The following is an 18,375-nucleotide window of genomic DNA, read 5'->3' as shown; positions in this document are numbered from 1 at the left end:
GGAAAGAAGAAGAAGAAGAAGAAGAAGAAGAAGCAAGTTTTTGGAGCCTCTCTCCGACGCTTTTAACGAGAAAAACGAGCGCGTAAAAAGGATCCGCGTTACCTGTTGATGAAGTCCCACCGGGCGCGGGACGCAGAGGAGCAGTCGGGTTCCTTCACAGAGAAGAAAAGTGTGAAAAAGGTGCAGACATCACACCGCTCCAGTGGCCAGGAGGAGTGAAGGACCTCGGCTCTTTTTTTCTTTTTTTTTGGTTCCTTTTCCCCCAGCATTGGCAGCCGGCGCTGGGTTGGAGGAAAAATGGGCACTCCGGCCACTTCGATCTGTGGACTTATCCTCTCTTTGATACTCACATGCCAGCTGGTGACTGTAAGTCAAACTTTCTCTCTTACTTTTTTTTTTAAAATCTTTCATTCAGCCACACTTATTCGCCCCCCAGAGGTCAAGTCAAAGTAACAAATCATTGCTTTTTATGTCCTATTAAAGGCAGAAGACAGAGGCATGTGTTTATGTTGCTATTTATGCTCAGTAAATAGTGCGGGTCCGCCGGTGCACATGCAAAGCGGTGGCCCCAGCCCCACACAGTCATATCAGCATGTACCGTAAAGATGCTTTTAGAAGTAATATGACAAACTAGATCCTGCTGTTGAGTGAAGCTCAAGCTAAGTTCGTCCATAGAAACAAAGCTATTCATAGTCTCCCTGGAGTCCTGTATAGCCCCAAAGCTGCTCAAAACTTAGCCAGGCTGCACTTCTCACTGCACACACTGACTGTTTTGTCATTACACATGCATGGAGGTGCAAAGAGTACTGTATATGAAAACGTGCATGTTTTACTTTCTGTGTCTTGTGTCCTCAGACTGACTTCTTTCTTATTAATGAATCAGTCCTTCAGAATAAAAGTATCTGGGAACAACAGTGGGGAGAAGCACCATATTGGGGATTTCTTTCTAAGCTGCATCCTCTTGTTTTATTGCAGGTCCTTAAAAGGTCGTAACATGCTTTGAATTCGGTTTTATAAACAAATATGATGCCTTAAAAGTCACTAAGTGGTCAGAAATTTGAATTTATGAAGTCTTAATTAACACAAACATCTAATCTCATTTCATTTTTTCCATCTTTTGCTTTTTTTGTGTAAAAAAAACGAGTCAAGCTCTTCTGCGTTTTTCCGATCACTGAACTGTCTCTTTACTTCATACTTGCACTTACCTATTGGCAAAACCAAGATTAACCTAACCCAACCTCTGCATGGGACCACTACTTACCTTTGTACTCACCTGCAATGATTGAATAAGAGTAAGATGAAAAAATAAAGAAAGAAAAGAACAAAAGGGAGGGTGCTTTAGATTATTAACAAAAATCACAGCCCTAACCCTCCTGCAGTTGGGAGAATGCACCATATTAGGGATTTCTTCCTAAGTTGCATCCTCTGGGTTTATTACAACGTGTCTGCAGGTCCTTAAAAAGTCTGGAAACGCCTTAAATTCAGTTTTATAAGCAAATATGAGGCTTAAATGTCATTAAATAGTCTTACATTTGAGTTTATGAGGTTGTTATAACCACAAACATTTAATCTAATTTCAATTATCCATCTTTTTATGTCCAAATGAGTCAGGCTCTTCTGAGTGACAGTCAACATTACACTTTCTTTTTACCTTATACTCGCACTTACCTGTTGTCAAACTGTAGATAAACCTGTCTCAACCCCTGCACGGGACCACTACTTACCTTTGCACTCACCTGCAATGTCTGAATAAGAAAAATATGATTTGTGTTTGGTTTTTGGTTAAAAATGATTTCGAAAAAGTCTAAAAAAATCAACGAAATTAAGTTACTGATGCCTGCAGACATCCTGTATTCATTCAGCGTCCACTAATGTTTAGTATACTGCAGGGCTGTTACGATCTTTATTTTCACTGCTGATTATTTTTCCATAAATCGATTTATAATTTAGTCCACAAAACGCTGAGGAGGCGCAATATTATGTCTTCAAACTGCTCATTTTGTCCAACCGATATCCCAAACCCCAAATATATTTAACTTAAAATCACATTTCTGCTTCATGAGTGACTTGATTGAGTCATCAAAATCGTTGCAAATTAACTTTCTGTCCACTAACTTCAGCTCTAGCGTTCTGCCCATGCACTGTAAGGTCTTAACTCTTCTGTAATTAATAATATTCCAGTCTTAAATATATGTGCTCAGCTATATCTGCTGTATGAATCATATAGAGGATGAGCGTCGCCTCCCTGCTGAGAATAGACTCCCCCTCCCTCCCACCAGCTAGAGATCCCGTCTGCTCTCTCACCTTTATGCCCTCCAATAACCAGAGCTGTCATGGCTGAGATATCTGTGACTCCTCTGTGTTGATTTGATCTGGAGCGAAGCCTTTTTTGAATGATGGGGGCATAGTCGCGGTGGCCAGCAAACATAAATCTTTCACCTGCTGGATGCGAAGCGTATGAGCCGTAATATTCCCCGACGTTTTGAAAAGCTATAGTGTTGACGGCTCCGAGGTCTATTCAACATCCAGCGGTGACATGCTATCGAGCGCCGAGCCCTTTCCTGTGGATGACATGATCGATCACTCCGCAGAGTCGAGACCGACGCTGTATTACCTGCATCCTCAAAGCCGAGTTATGTATCTTTAATATCATCGATCCACAAGAGCTACCCAGTTCCCCAGAGTGCTATCTTCATCCCCGGTGTCCCGACCCTGGAAGGTAACAGGAGATGGCCTCTACGCTATAACCCCCAGCGTTGATTGACTACCGGGCCAACAATACCGACGTAATTGAATTATCTGGAACCGCAAGCATCTGTTTCTTGCATTATGACATTGAACTGCAACAGGCGGACTGACCCTTGATTCAATTAAGCACACGTACTGGTGTTACTACGGGCCCTCCTCTCTCGCCCGCTGGAATGTCAGGGTCATGCGCATCAACTCAAACAATCAAAGCCAATAAAATCTCACGGTGGGTAAGAGCGCTCCATCACAAATGAGTTCCCCCGTAACCTGCTGTGAACCACCAGCAGTACAAGTGTGAGAATTATCCAGGTGGACTGTTTTTACAGCTTAATATTCAGTAAAACCTGCAGAAACGTCTTCTCACAGTCGTGATTTACAAGTACAGAAATGGACTGATGAGGCCAGCGGTCTGCACTTCTGGTCTTACTTATGAGAGTGAGGCCAACTTTGTTTTCTGATGTATGACATCAGACCAACTGTGAGCACCACCACAGACAATTTTGGCACGGAGATCCGTCCCAGTATAGACTGTCATAAGTGTCCCTTGACTTCATTGGGGGGTTGGACTGGGGTTGGGGGAAGGGCGGCCTGGATTCCTATGACTATATAATCTGCAGAGCGTGTGTCATTCATCGGATGCGAAGTGTTCTGCAGCAACAGCTTGATCTGGTTATTTATTTAGTTTGTCATGGGTGATGTATAGACCAGGCGAGGCGGTCCGTCCCTCTGTGTGGCGCCCCAGCTACCTGGTGCTTAATTCCCATTCAGAGTCGATGAGGACTCTGCGGAGCTGCAGAGCACAGCAGTGCAAACACCAGCTCCACTCCAAAGTTTGAACAGTAGGGAAGGTCTGCCCCCGCCAGTCCCATTCACATAATTGCTTGAAGACTGGGTTCAGTAAACATTGCATTGTTGAATTATAGCCCCAGGAGAGAGGCCATCCTGGCTGATGGGACAATGCAGCACTGAAGTGGCTCGCCCCCTCCTCGAGCACATTGGCACATATGGAGCGCAGGCCGGAAGGCTGGCATTTGTTGACTCTGCAGTGAGGTGTGACTTGGGCCGGTATAGAGGTCAGAGAGGTGAGGACTCTGAACCTGACTCTGTTTCTCAGTTCAGCAGGGGGTTCCTGGTGATTTATTCACAGCCCGGATTAGCTCCCACTGCACAGTTTCCCAAACTTTTCACTTTTAATTTGTGAGTGCAGTTGAACATGTCTTTGTGTGCAGAGCAGTTATTCCAATAAAGCATTTGTTCAACACTTGCTACCCACTTTCTTTATTTTTTGTTCCTCTACTGTTACACTGAAAATATTCCTTATCAGTTTGTGCATTTTTGCTTTTCTACAGAGCCCAAGTTAGGCTTTATTTCAGCCTGTTGCTCAGTATATTTAGAAGCAGTGTCGTAAATAAACAGTATTGTTACACCAATACTAGCTGCCTTTTTTCACTCTCCTATCCAAAAGCAGGCTGACACATGCACCTCTTTAGGGCCCACATAGCCTCACTTCCTCCAGTCTTATCATATGTATCTTTTACTAAAAACCTTAAATTGTATGTCCTCAATGTAGTGTTAAGTGATGTAAGTAAGTAAATGTAAGTTAAGTGACACAAATCCTCTTGTGCCTGTGCCTTTTGCTCGCCACCAGGCAGCCATATGCTTTCATTCATTTAACTGAGGATGAATATAAACAGACTGAAAGCCAAAAATATTGGCATGGTCCTTTAAATATCCACAGTGCGCCCTCACGCCTGAGCTAGAATGCCTTTCCTTTTTTTGTCCTTGGCTCCCATGCAGACTGCAGTTAATGCCAGAGTCTGTATTACTTGATTATTATATATTCAATGAGGGAATTTTATTTTATTGAAACCTCAGAGATCGGTGTGATATGTTCAGATGGCAGAGATGCATCAAAGCCTTAAAGATGGACACAGTATATATTCACACTTGCCTCGGACACACCCTCACACACACACAGACACACACATGCACAAACAAATCTCTTCTCACAATAGACACTGTGCTCCGCGGCTGCAGCGGCAGCTTCGCTCTTTCATGCCCGGCGTCTCGTCCGTGTCGGACAGAAGAGCCGACTCCAAACACAGCTGCGCCTCAGCTGGTACAGCAGCAACGCTGTGCATGTGCTGACATGAGCACACATACTCTTAAGTAGTGCCTGTTGTAACTAGAGTCCCACTCTTTCCATTCACTGCTCCTCGCACATTTACGTTCCCTCGCTCTGAAGTGTATGCCAGTGGATGACTTTTGTTTCAGACTGCAGTTTATGAGCTTTATGTGGAAGAAATGTTTCATTTGGATTTCCCTCTTTTTAAGCCATGAAACCTCTTTGATTAACACACCTGTCATTTATTTCGGCTTTGATAACACAGCGCATTCAACACGCCTCAAACACGGAGTGAAATAAAATGTTTTTTCTTTCTTTTTATTCTACGATGCTTGTTAAATATGACTGTGTGGCATGGAAGCCGGTGTGGTCCAGTGATCAAAGTGGCCATCCTTTAACTGAACAGGCCCAGTGAGGCCCAGTAGCTCACTTACTGCAGTGCCTGTGAGCAAGAATAAAGTAAATTACTACCAAATTTCTGGATTTCTGCCTTTTAGCGAGCTCTCTTTGCAGTCGTCCACGTACAGAAGGGATCTCCTGGCAAGATTCACTAGAATAGCACGTTCATTGTCCACGTCGTATGATGTCAGTTACCCCTTTGGCGTCTGTTTTTGAGTATATATTTCACTCTTCATTCCTGTGCTGTGGAGCTAAAAGATGCAATAAATCCAACAGAGTTCATGTTGAGGTCACAGGATGTCTCGAGGACACACGGCAGTCTACACCACAAGCAATAAAAAACAGCTAATCATCAGAAACTATTTGTGGCGCCACAAATCACAGTCCTCCAATATTTCTCCCTCACGATGTTAAGTCGGGAAAATTAATGATTATTATTTGAAAAAGTGGTTCAGTTCGGGAAAAAAAAGCATTTTTCTTAATGTCATTTGGGGATTTTACTTATTTTTGTCTTAATGAGTGGCGAGCAGGTCGTTCACTGGAAGCACTTCAACACCGGCTCCTCTGGAAACAGTGAGCTTTAAATCTAACACTCGCTCTCAGCTTGATAAGACGAACAAAAGCCTGTAATAGACTGGCACAGGCTCTGACTGATTTCCTCATCTTTAACAGCCTTTCCTCAATCTTTTTTCACATTGTACTACCAGGCTCTTTTCCCAGGCTGCACCCCGACTCGCGCTCATTAGAGATTCATTGAAATGCTAAGTTAACTGTATTGCATTTTCCCCTTTGAAGGTGCTCCATAGTTGTCTGTGCCCCTATTGAGTCTGCCATTGTCCTTGCTAGGCGGCATTGATGTGAAGTCACTTGGGCATTCTGCTGCATTGTCTTGTATGGTCTCCTCCCAACTTATACAGCTACTCTGATGGGGGAGGTTGCTGCCCTTTTCAACCAAAGACGTTTTTGTGTGTTGTGAACAGATTTTTTTTTTCCAGGGTACTTAAGTTTGCTAAAGGAATGCTATCATTCTTTTTTTTTTTCCTCCATTGTCTTTTGAAAGCAGGTTTGACCCTCACATCCCGTGAAGTGTTTATAAGAAATCCCACCCTGGTGTCTTATCAGAGCTGATGATTTCTCACTCCCTGCCTCCGCTTCCTCCCTACTGTACAACAAGTCTCTACCTGTGTCAGACTAAGGCTTTTCTATCTCTGCGAGACTTTATTGTAACCTTAAGAAGATGCAAATTTGCCTAAGCTGTTGTTAAACCCTTAATGTTCACAGAGGGAGGTCGGCAAAGTGGAATTTCGCAGGCTTAAGGGTGTAATGGCTCAGCGAAAAGTAAATACGGGGGGGAAAACACTGACTTCCCCTTTCTGCTAACCTTTATTTAATTCATGGGCTTGTTCTGAGGGCAGTCGTACAAGATTGCTGCTCCTCAGGACTCTAATTAGATGACTTCACAAATGAAAGGTTTGAACACCAGAGCTGAGGAGCAAGAGCTGAATGTTGTTTCTTCATATAATGACCGACAGAAAGTAGGTGATTTGTTATTTTTTAACAGGGGAACGGGCCTAACCCTTATATAACCCCAACCTTATTGTAAAAACCATATCTGTAGTCATGTCTCCCCTAAAATATATATATTTTTAGACTTATTATAGGAATATAACAGGCATCAATGTCCCTCTATGATCCTCACACACTTCAGCGATTGTGCTATGTGTTGCTTCTTCTTACTTTGATCATTAAGACAACACCACTCTACAGAATATAAAGGCTACAGTATAGTATATAATTGAGTATTAATGGATGGCAGGAATGAGCGCAAAAAGTCAGGCAGACTGGACTTACATCGAACTACACAACCCATCTGCCCCTGCTCTTCTTCATACTAGGGATGGAGAGGTGGATGCCTTTTGGTCAATTTGCTAACGAGGGAGGTGGCATCCCCCCTGATCTCCCCCCCCCACCTCAACTTGCCTGCTGACTGTATGCAATTAAATGTGCAATGCATAAACAATATTTTGGCATAAGACCAAAACATGCGGTTTACACAAGCTCGCATCAGCTAAAGTCATTATCTGAAATAGATATTGCCGAACTCATCATCCTAAAAGTAGAAACACACAGCAAATGGAAAAGGAAATAATAGTCATACTCGTAGGACTAACTAGCTGTGTGTGCTTTTTTTTTCTTTAACATGGATCATCAACTTATGAGGATGCTGACTCTGTGTCTGTGACTCTGTTAGCTTTAGCCTCTGTCTTTTTAGCACAACATCGTGTTGTTAGCCACCAAGTGCGTATTCAAGGCCCCTTCTACATGAGTCTTGTTTTTAAGATCGAGTTGAAGACAAGAAACATGAGAAAGCCAGCCTGAAGACAGTGTTTTCTTCTGATTCATTAAGCTGACGTTAGCTTTATTAGCCAGCTATAAACAGCTACTGAAACAAACACGTGACAGCCGTCTTATAAGGGGCGTAGAGCGTAGTGAGCGTCTTTTTGGGGTTATTAATGCTACGTTACAGTTAAAGTCAGACTTTCCTTCTGACCTCCGAGAGCGTTCCAGGCGCACGCTGCAACAAAGTTTGCAAAAAACTCAGCCAACCATCACAAAATGATGTCTCTTTGACAAGTGACCCCTCAGTAGTGCAGCCTCCTTGCATATATAAACAAAAAGAGGAGGGAAAAGGACACACAAGGTAACAGACGCCATTTCAAATGTTATTTTATGGCATTTTTATACTTGGAAATGCATCTAAATATTCCATTCACGAGCTGAATACAAATGCAAATACACCCTACACCTTCCCATGGGTGCTGCCATTGTCTCCTGAACTTGGGGTAGATAGATTTGCACCGAGGTTACAAGTAGGACTTTCGACTTTAAGTGTTGTTCCATTGTCCCTCTGAGCTCCAAGTTGACCATTACAGACATAACGCACAATATAGCAACAGGTGAACTGCTACAAAATGTCAGCCTTCAGAGCTGCTGTTAACACATGAGCCATACTGCCTCTGGTTTTTGGGAAGTTCTCAGTTCACTGTGACCCTCACCGAGGCTGCAGAGGCCCTCAGGAGAGCTGCGCCGGTCTGGTCTGTGTTATCATGTCAGCTGCCGTCCCACGAGACATAACAAGTCTTTTACTTTGTTAAACACACATCCTCACTCACACACTTAGGCACTTTGAGTTCTCACAGGAATTTTCTCTCTTTGTCGTTGTCCTTTTCCTCTATCTGCTCACTCGCTTGCAGCTCGTCGGAGTCCTTGCACATGTGGTAAACCGGTATTCAGGTCGTATTCCTACACACCTGATGGTCTCTTTCTCCAGTTACAGATCCAAGACAAGTGATTGGCTCCATGATGAGGTATCTTTAGAGCTGAAAGCAAACGATTTCGTGGTTTAAGAGGTTTGCCGGCAGTCCATTGTTTTGGTGCGGCGGGTTGTGATGGTTTAAAAACGTTTGTCCCTTGCTGAGTCACCATCCTGTCGGGGAAATGAAACCTGGAATTATCTGCAGGACAAGAGGACCCCACTTCCCCCTGAAGCAAAGTTTATTCAGGCTTTCCTGTGTGCATGTCAGATGTCCTGCTCTATATATGCTGAAAGAAATACCCCAGTGTATTGTGTTGTTTTTCCAACCCCCACACTCACTTTTCCCTACTTCAACCTTTTATGTTTATATTCGAAAATCCCCATAATCTGTAGTCACTCTTGTTTTTTCTGTGTTCATATCTCAACAAGACAATCTTCAAACATCCCCCCTGCAGGCTTTCTTTTCTTGCAGTGAAGTAATGAAGGCTTTTATCGGAGGGTTTTTATATCATGCACAGCGAGACTTACTTAATTCGGGGCGTCAGTCAGCTGGTTGCAAAGCTGCACAGAAGTTTGTATAACTTGGCAAGAAACAAGCTGGAACTAAGGATTAATGAATTCCCCTGGACTTAATTACAGCAAAGTACAAGCCCTTGTTTTTATTTTCCTCTCTCAGCTAGAATGTGATATTTCGAATTTCCCTCACAGTGTGTTTCGACCGAGCAGAAGTGCTTGGTTGGAAAGATTTTCCATCCAGGTTTGCTGCTTTTTGAAGATGCAGTGTTCCACGCCAAGAGCCAAACTGTGTTGTCATGGAAAAAAAAAAAGTCTTTGATTCAGACACACAAAGCCACACACTCATTCACTTACTGTATTTTTAATGAAAAGTAAATATTACACACACCAAATCAAAGAGACCCGTATAAATGAGGCAGAACATTCATCATCAGGGTTCTGCATATGTGGCTCTTTGGATGCATCAGACGTGACACAATAATACACCATATTTGGTTATTTTTGATTCAATAAATCATGGAATATGATATTTTTTTATGACTTTAAACCAAAAAAACCAAACATACCATAAGCATATGCTTCTTTTCCCGTTCGCGATCGTTGAATTTTCCAGCTGAAATCATGGTTGGTTTTGCGAGTTGGTCTAAAACGCTCCCGTCTCCAGCTGACCTTTAAATGGTCCGGCTGACTTTTGTTTTAAAAATTAGATACCGGTGAACGAGGTTCTTAAATATAGGCCTACCGTTAATAGCTACATACTTGTTGTGCTAAAAGACTGATGTTAAAGCTGAATGAACCAGGCAAAAAGTCAGCACACTGTGTAAATATGATCAAGAAAAAATGAAAGAACCAACCTTTATTTAAGATTTAATCCTAAAGTTTGTCTGTTTAGGTTAAAAACCTATTTGTAACGTTAGCCAAAATCCTGATAGCATCCAGGACAGGCTTCACAAACAACATGTAAATGGGGTTTTTATTACAATATAACCGAGAAACACACAAACGACTGTAGTTTGATGATTTTCTTGGCCTTGGAAATAACTCTACTGTAGCTAGTTCACAAGCTAGCCGGGCATGCTAATGCTTGCAGCCAACAAACTCTGTTAAAATCCTTTTTATTTGCTCTTGTGTCTAAAAAAAATGACACCACTCTCCAAACTCTATTTATTGCTCTTACTACAGCTCCGGGCACACCAGTTCATCTAAAGTTTGACAGGCCTGCCGTACTCAGTTATGGTTGCTAAGCTATGATTGGACAATGTCTCCACGGGGGAAGGGTTTAGAGAATGGTCGGTCGCCCAGTGCTTTAGTTTCTAGTATTTCTTATACATACTGGATGTGTCTCACAGCTGATGTGGTGTTTACTCGAGTGTGGCTACCAAGAGATGCATCTTTTTTGTGGTGAATAGGTTTGGAAGTTGCAGCAGCAGCAGCAGCAGCACCAGACAGTCACTTCTGTGTGAGAAGCTGTGGGACTGAAAAAAACCCGAAGCCACTGATAGGAGAGGAATGTGGACCCTGTTGGTGGTTTGAGCGTTTCGCTAGATTAAAATCACAGCTTCTTGTATGCTGCTGGAAACAGTCATCACAATTGAGCCTACGGATCATTTTCAAATACACTCCTCTCGAGGCTGATCCAGATCACCGTCAGGGACAAGCTGAGAAGGATTTCAGATTTCTATCTTTATTCTTGTAGAGTATTGCCAGCTCAATACAAAGAATTTCAAACACTCCTTAACCACCCCACCTAAAGCAGACTAAAGTAGCTTAGCATCCATCATGTGCCCGGAGGCTTGACATTATGCACGTCTACCCCACTACCTGGCAGGCCTGTTGAAGCTGAAGGCAGGCCTTGTAAAACAGTTGGTAAGGCGAGGGGAATTTCTGTGGTTTTAGACTAAAGTGGCTGCATATAATTTTCTCTCCGCCCAAACCATCTGTTGATCCCTCGGAATGAGGACTCATCTAAATACTTAGCTTAAAGGCTTGTTTATATACTTTCTGAAAGTTACAGCTTACTGTTGGATCAGAGATGGCACACGGAGAGAGAGAGACGCCAACGGATGTGCAGATTTATTGGGAAAAAGTTTTTTTCAAAATCCAATCGAAAGTTCATCACCGTGTGTCTCACACTTTGCATTGTTGAACTTCTGTGGAAACATGAGTCACCTTGTATTCTCAGTGAAGACATACAGTTTACAGTAAGTAGCTGGTGACCACCAACAGTGCCTTTACAACACCACATCACTCGAGACCGAGCGATGGGAACAGCAGCTGTCGAGCGCTGCAGATTTTCAGCGCACAGCTGTTACGATACTGGTCAAATTTTGACACTTGTCCATTCAAGATCGTATTCTTTGATCTCTTTTTATAAGTACACATATGGGAGTTACTAATCTAAATTACAGATCTTGACGTGACCTTGATGTTCGTCAGAGACAGCGAAGGCCTTGCCTTTCTGTTCATTTTCATGCAGGCAGCACCTCCAGCCAAGTCAGGCAATTATTGCTTTAAAAGGGGTAATTAAATGGTTCTTCCCCTGAACCGAGGGCCTGTCTGATTTATGTGGACTATGAGCGCATAGAGGAGGCTCTATCAGCTGTGCCAAGACGAAGAGGCCCCGTCTTCCCTACCAGGCTCCACCTGCCGAGGCTCTATTATGACCCTGTCATGGGTACAAGGGGTGTAGGTGGGGGGGGCACGCTGGGGCTAAAGTTTGGCACAAACACTCGACTTCAGACTGCAGTCAGATTCTCTGGCACAGACATCAGTCTTGCCTTTTGACCACATGGTTAAGTTCAGGCTGTTGTTTCACCAAGGCTTTCCTGGTGCGGGGATAATGGAAAACAAGATCTGCAGGAGATAATAGAAGAATGAAAGGAGAGTTTTATGGCTATTTGTTATTTAGAACAGGCCGACCAGACAGGCAGAGATTACGGTCTGATCGGCCCTGGGTGCTGTGTCTAGTGCTGCAGCCCTGAGGTGGCGCTTGTTCCCCCTGATATCATTTACCATCCCATAACATAAGGCTTACTGTACACAACAATTTGAATATAAGCGTTGTAAATATCCTGCTGCAGATCTGTTCTGTCTTGTTGCCTGTTGCTGATCAAAGGCCTCTTTCAGAGACAGAAAGACTGTTAAACCTTTCTTTTCAAAGCACCCTCGAATATCAACCCTGAATCAACACTCATTACGCTCAAGGTAAAATATGTATATAGGAATCTGACAATTCGATTCAAATGCACAATGGTTCAGTATGCTTGCTGTATTCTTTATGGTTGCAGACGTTTGCGAGTGAGGTTTGTGATTGCGTGTTTTGCCCAGTTTGTGCTTCCCAGTAAGTTCATAAAATCCGCCTCCTCCCTTCATCATATCTCTCGACACGTAAAAACTAACTTTAGCTTAATGTTCCTCCACAATTCAGGAGAGTGATGTTAGCAAAATAACTAACATTTTCTGTCCAGCCAAGACTGAAAAAATCCACAATTAACATCAGTGGACTGTCATTTTGTGTAGGATGCAAACTCCTGATTATGCTCTGCTGCAGCATCAGTGCAGCATCATTCATGTCCTCTAATGTGGAAGTTGCTGCTGATTGATATGTGGCAAAAGATTGTTGGTGGAATCAAAAACATAAGCATTTCTTTTACTTTAAGGGTTAGCATGCAGTCGGTCATGGCTCATCCTGCTCTAATTCAGCCCCCCTGGGCAGGAATACCTGGGAAATAAGCTGAGGAATGAGAGTTGGCTGATGTGAATACCTTCAAGTTCACATGAAAAAAACGCAAGCCAAAGAAATTATAATGTACTTTATTACAACACTTTTATTCAAAAAAGTACAAAAAAGGGAAGTAATGTTATTGCTCATTGTCTGACACAGCAAAGTTTTACCATAAAAAACCTGTCAGCGAGGTCAGACGGAGTGATGTAACCTGACTGGTGAAAGCTGACTCTTAAACGATCCTCTTTCTGCTCTTTTTTCCTTCAAAGGTCATGAACTGGCTTGTGCTGGCTTGTGCATTAGCACAGTGATGAGTCACACGTAGAGCCGACTGTAGTTAGTTTCACTGCCTCCTCTCGTATACCTGACTGGTTCACTTCGCTGATTAACCACCGGAGCTCGGCGTATTTTCACACGAACACACAGAGGCCCCTTGCCTATAATTACCTCTTATTATAGTAGGAAATGGATCCTTCACATCTGCTTTCAATGAATAGCCAGGTTAACCCTCCTGGCTTCTTGTATTATTGCATAAACTCCTGGCAAACAGATGTCTTTGTAGGTGTGAGCACACCTTCAAATTAAGGCCTGTTGTTGAATTATGAGGACAGGTGAAATTTGTCTGTCAACTACAGGGAGGAAGATACTCCCAGACTTTGTTTATGGTTGTCAGATGTCGGCCCCTCGGGTTTGTTGTGTAGTTGGTACAAAGCCAAAGACACTCTCTTAAGTCCCTATGCTACGTGAATATAGAGTGTTATTAAAGTTAATTATCTGGCTGAGGTTTGTTCCCCCCTGCAGCACTAAAACTGGTCACTCAGGAAAAATCAAAACACAAAAATCCATGGTCCTGATTACATTATAGTCCGTTTAATAGTGTCCCTCCGCCGTGTAAATCAACGACGCGGGTTGCAGTAGGAATGCAGACGCTATGACATAAATGTTTATGACATAAATGTTGAAACATGATAGCAGTCAAATTAATGGAACAAGCGCTGCTGTTTTATTGACACACCTTTTTCAGGTTAACGTCTGACTTTATGTCCTGCTCCTGGCTAATTGTAATGGGAGCCTTTTACAACAAAGCACAGGACCAGGATCGTTAAACGTCCTCTGGTAAATTAAAGGTAAAGGTAAATGTCTGCAAAGAGAGGCCTTATTAAAGGTTCGTGGGTCCAATTAGCGACCCGATAGTGGGATTGTTCCTCATTAGTTCAGACTGAGATGTAAGTGAATGTAATGGGGGTGTTTCCATTTCACTCACTTTGATAAAGATTCATTTAAGAGCCATATTTATTTTTTGATTAAGATAACAAAAAAAAGAAATAGGCATTGCTAGAGGCTTGGAGATGTAGGGGCATCTCACAGGGCTAGAGGGTATGCTAACTGCTAACATTTACGTCTGTTACGTTGATTTCACCATCCAATTGGTTCAGATCTACAGCACAGTTTTATAAAATTATTACAGGTGAGCATCTAGTTGAGAATTTGGTTTAAAATATCCAATTATTGACTTTTCTGCACCGAGACCAAGTCATGATAATCCGTCAAGGGAGAATTATGATGCATATTAAAGCTATTTTTCACCCGTCCCTACTTATTTGCTTACGTCCTGTAAACTCGCAATTATTCATTACGATGGAGTGTGTTTTTGTCTGTTTACACTGTGGTGACCACTGTGTTTGCATGAAGTTATTGTTCTGCTCTGAACATGCCGGCAGTTTATTTTGGGGAGTATCTTTTGGAGGAAGGTTACGTGAAGTAAAGGAAGTGTTTAATTTAGCTTAGGGATTTTATCTGGCTCTCAAAGCGTAAGATCCTGCAGGCGTGGTCCTGTCTGGGGGAATTCCTTCCCCCAAGTTCATCAAGGAGAATGGGATAGCTGTCAGGCTTTACTGAAGTGCTCCTTTATCTCACTTATATCCAGATATACACGCTGGTGATTTTATCAGCATAGCCAAAAAAATGCTGCCCGCTGTTTTTGAGGAGCAATTAAACCAGACAAGCTGGAGGTTTCAATATTTATTGACTCATTTAATTAATCTGTTTCAAAGGGAATTTGTTTTTTTGTTTGTTTTTTTAATCAATCTGTGAAGCATAACAGCTGAAACCACATCACAACCTGCTATTCAGTCTGTGTGACAGAGTGGTGAATGATCCCTGCAGGGAAACAGTCTAGACAGGAAGATTCCCAGTCTAGGTGGGTTAATATACTGTATGTTATTTGGCTGATACAGTCAGTAGCTAAATACAGAATACAGTCATAGCTTTTAAGCATGAGTCATATTGAAATGTTTTATCTTAAGTTTAACAGGATGAGTGGTGATTATTAATGGAAAAACCATTAAGGGCAGTGTGAGGGCCTGCAGCCACTGCATTAGATGGGCATATATCCAATCTAAATATAGGGATAAAGGTGTCAAATTAAAAATACCTGTGACTTTTTTGATGCGTTTGAATGTTTTTGCACGTTTTACTCATGTATGGTAAGAAACTGTGCGAGATGTCAGGTCGGCGAAATTGTAAATGTTGCAGGAAAAGTCAGAGACGTCTCAAGAGGCTCTTGTTGAGCCCCTTGTTGACCTTGGACAAAAGTAATGACGGGACTACTGTTAATCTCCCATCCAACAGCTTTTCCCCCTGGCTCCCGTTTATGACCATATCTTCATCCTGCACTCTCTCAGTTTGCTTATCCAAAGTCTGCTCTGAGACTTTGGATATGTTTCGGCTGGCCTGGATTTCCATACTTGTTTCTAAAGTTGGAGGCGGTGCAGCAGTATAAGGAACGTCTTGTGCGAGTGTTTAACTGTTATAACAACAGCTGGCAAAACTTGTTAAACTTTTTAGCCAAGTGATTTCTCTCATAAATCCTTCGCATTAACAAGGGAGTGACTGCCTGCTTCTGTCCTGATATAGATACAGAGGTTGCAAAATAGATACAAGCTGGAAAAATGACTCTAAAATGAGATCCTAATGGAATGACCAGTGGTTAACCTGAGGAATACAGGTAAACTAATCCTATTTATAGGGTTGTGGGTTTTCTGACCGGCCCTAGACAAAAGCGCTTTACACCAGGAGAAATCCAACCTCCACATCGCTCGGATATCCCAGATCCTTCTCCTTGAACCGGCCTCCAGAACGTAATCCGGTTCTTTGCAAGTGTCCTGCCCCCTTGATCCTTTGTCAAGGGGTGACAGAGGGAGTCTGAATCGAGGGTTTAAAACTGTGAATGGAGAAGGTGAGAGCCAGTCAGAGTGAAGGAATTTTATGCAGACAAAGTGGGCACCTGATCCCCTCTCACATGCCGAACCTAATAATTGGCTTCAGGAATGTTCACATTTCTCTGCTTTAGGGTATCGTTAAAGAAGCAAAGCTCATCGGCTTCCTGGAGGGTGGTTAAGATCTTCCTTGATCCTCGGATCGGGGGGGGGAAATAAATGACTTCCTTCACCAAACATGGAAGACAAACCTACAGGAAAGTCCCCTTGTTAGGCTGAAGTTTAAGGTCACTTCACATCAAGCGAGAGTGTGGGCGGATTTGCTTCAAAACATTCATGTCTATTTTTGGTCATTAAAATTGGACTCTGTCAAAACAAAAGTGCTAAATAGCTCTTTTCTGAAAGCAAAGCATAAACAGAAACAGTTCTTCTTTGTGTAAATCTTCTCAGATAATCACATCCTCGGAGTCTCTGCATGCTCGTACCCAGTTTGAGCAGATCTCGAGTCGTGTGCTGCACAGATGTGGGTGTGCCAGAATGCTGCGCAGTAGTTGGCTGTGCCTGCCACCACTCACAGCGTTTTCTGAAACATGGCTTTCTTCAATGTTTATTGGTTCTTGTCCAGGCCTAACCTCAAATGGGGGAGGTGAGGGGGGGGGAGGCCGCCAACCACTGGAGCAGACGGCCTACTGTACTGAACTGATTTGGAAAATGCATGTGCAGAGTTTTACATCGAGGAGAGCCTTGCACAAAAGCATCTTTGAACACGGTGGCCGTATTTAATTCAGCCTGCTACGCACAGCCATTAAATTCATAGCTCCTTCTGTTCTGCAGGGACTAGCAAGGCAAGAACACTGTTTGTGCCGGGTAACAAGTTATTACAGTAGTTTTCTAAGTTTACGAGCAAAGTTATGAGTTAATATGACTTTTCTGAGAGGTCTTAAGACGTCTCATCACTGGACCACACTCCATGACCTATCCTGTACCCACGCCTGTGCGGGGCCTCTTGAGGAGGGTGTAATAATACCTGCAGCTACGCAGCTCCTGAGGTATTTTTATCTCCCCCTGGAATTCCACCTCTGTTCTCCTCACAGATCTCCTGTCTAAATGCATTTGAAACTCAGTCGGCGGTGGTCCTTGACACAGATTTCACCTGCCTCTCAACATTTCCTTCATTCCCGCTGATGTCTTGCTGCATTAAATCTTTGTTGGACCCACTGCTGCCTTTGAGAATTGTTATATATGTTAAAAAAAAAAGCTTATACACAACTTTCCATGATCAAAATGAGAGCAGGATTTCAGGATGATGTAAGCCGCCAGCAGCTGTTGAACTGCGGAGGCAAACAGGCCTCTGGGTGAATTTTTCAGCCTTCACCGGTTCTCCCAGAAGGCACGGACAGCGTGCTCTTCCCAAGCCTTGTCCAGAACAAATTCCACTGGATGACTTGGAAAATATGCTGGCATTTGGAACGGAAATGGCGAATGCCTAAATGGCTTTGTGTTTGTTGCTGGTAAACTGCCATTGTTCTGCAAAAACATTATGTACGTAATGTGGAAACAGCTGAGGGCATTCATGATATTAGTTATTTGTAATGACCCATAACTGTGACTGCTTTAAATGGTTCAGCCACAGTACTTTCCCATGTCTGCTGCGACTAAATTCTTCTTCCTGCAAGAGAAAGACGAGCCAGTGTGCGGGGGGTAACCTCATCCCCTCCTGTAGCACTGCAGGCCTTTGCAGTTAATAAAGTGCTCATACATTCCATTTGTGATGTTTCAAAGGTCGTGGCATTGTTTTCTAGCTGTACAGGCTGTAAATTGTCTATTGTAGGAGTCAGTTAAAATAAACATGAAACAGAAGGAATAATTTACCAGACTATTTTTGATCTGAAAGGCTTGTTTCCCTACTTGAATCGAGCCCTTTTCCTACATGCAGCCTATTCCTGAACCGTTCAGGAACGTGTCCTGCATGTGGTCATGTGTGAATTGAAATCTTCACGCCAGTTGCCATCATCAAGACCTAGTAACATTTCAGGGAAGATGCTGGCATAGCTGTATTGTCAACGGAGGCAGTAACATTGCACGTAAAGGGTCACGTATGTCTGACGAAAGACCGTTTCACGTGATCCGAGTGAACCAATCACAGGTCTCTGCTGAGGACGTATTTGGTTCTTGTTTCTTGACTTGTTTACAGTTGCCTTGCCAATGCTTTCACTTGACGCTATCGCCCTTTCACTTGAAGCTATCGCCCTTGTTGAATATTAAATATCTTACAAGACCATTGGCACTGGACAGAAACAGCTCCTCCCCCGCCGAACGGTAAGATCTG

General features: G+C 43.0%; 1 protein-coding gene across 1 annotated transcript in view; it reads left to right on the top strand.

Annotated features, from left to right (window-relative positions):
* Nucleotides 1-18,375, top strand: part of hspg2 (heparan sulfate proteoglycan 2) — a 100,419-nt gene continuing 82,044 nt past the window's right edge. The window contains exon 1 of the mRNA XM_073470087.1: nt 1-366. Within this exon, the coding sequence (XP_073326188.1) occupies nt 298-366 (69 nt within the window). The 5' untranslated portion in view covers nt 1-297. The remainder of the gene's footprint in view (nt 367-18,375) is intronic.

The sequence above is a fragment of the Pagrus major genome, chromosome 7 (assembly GCF_040436345.1).
Source record: "Pagrus major chromosome 7, Pma_NU_1.0".
NCBI classification, from domain to species: Eukaryota; Metazoa; Chordata; class Actinopteri; order Spariformes; family Sparidae; genus Pagrus; species Pagrus major.
Note: the sequence above shows the minus strand (reverse complement) of the source record. Positions and strands in the feature narration are given on the sequence as shown.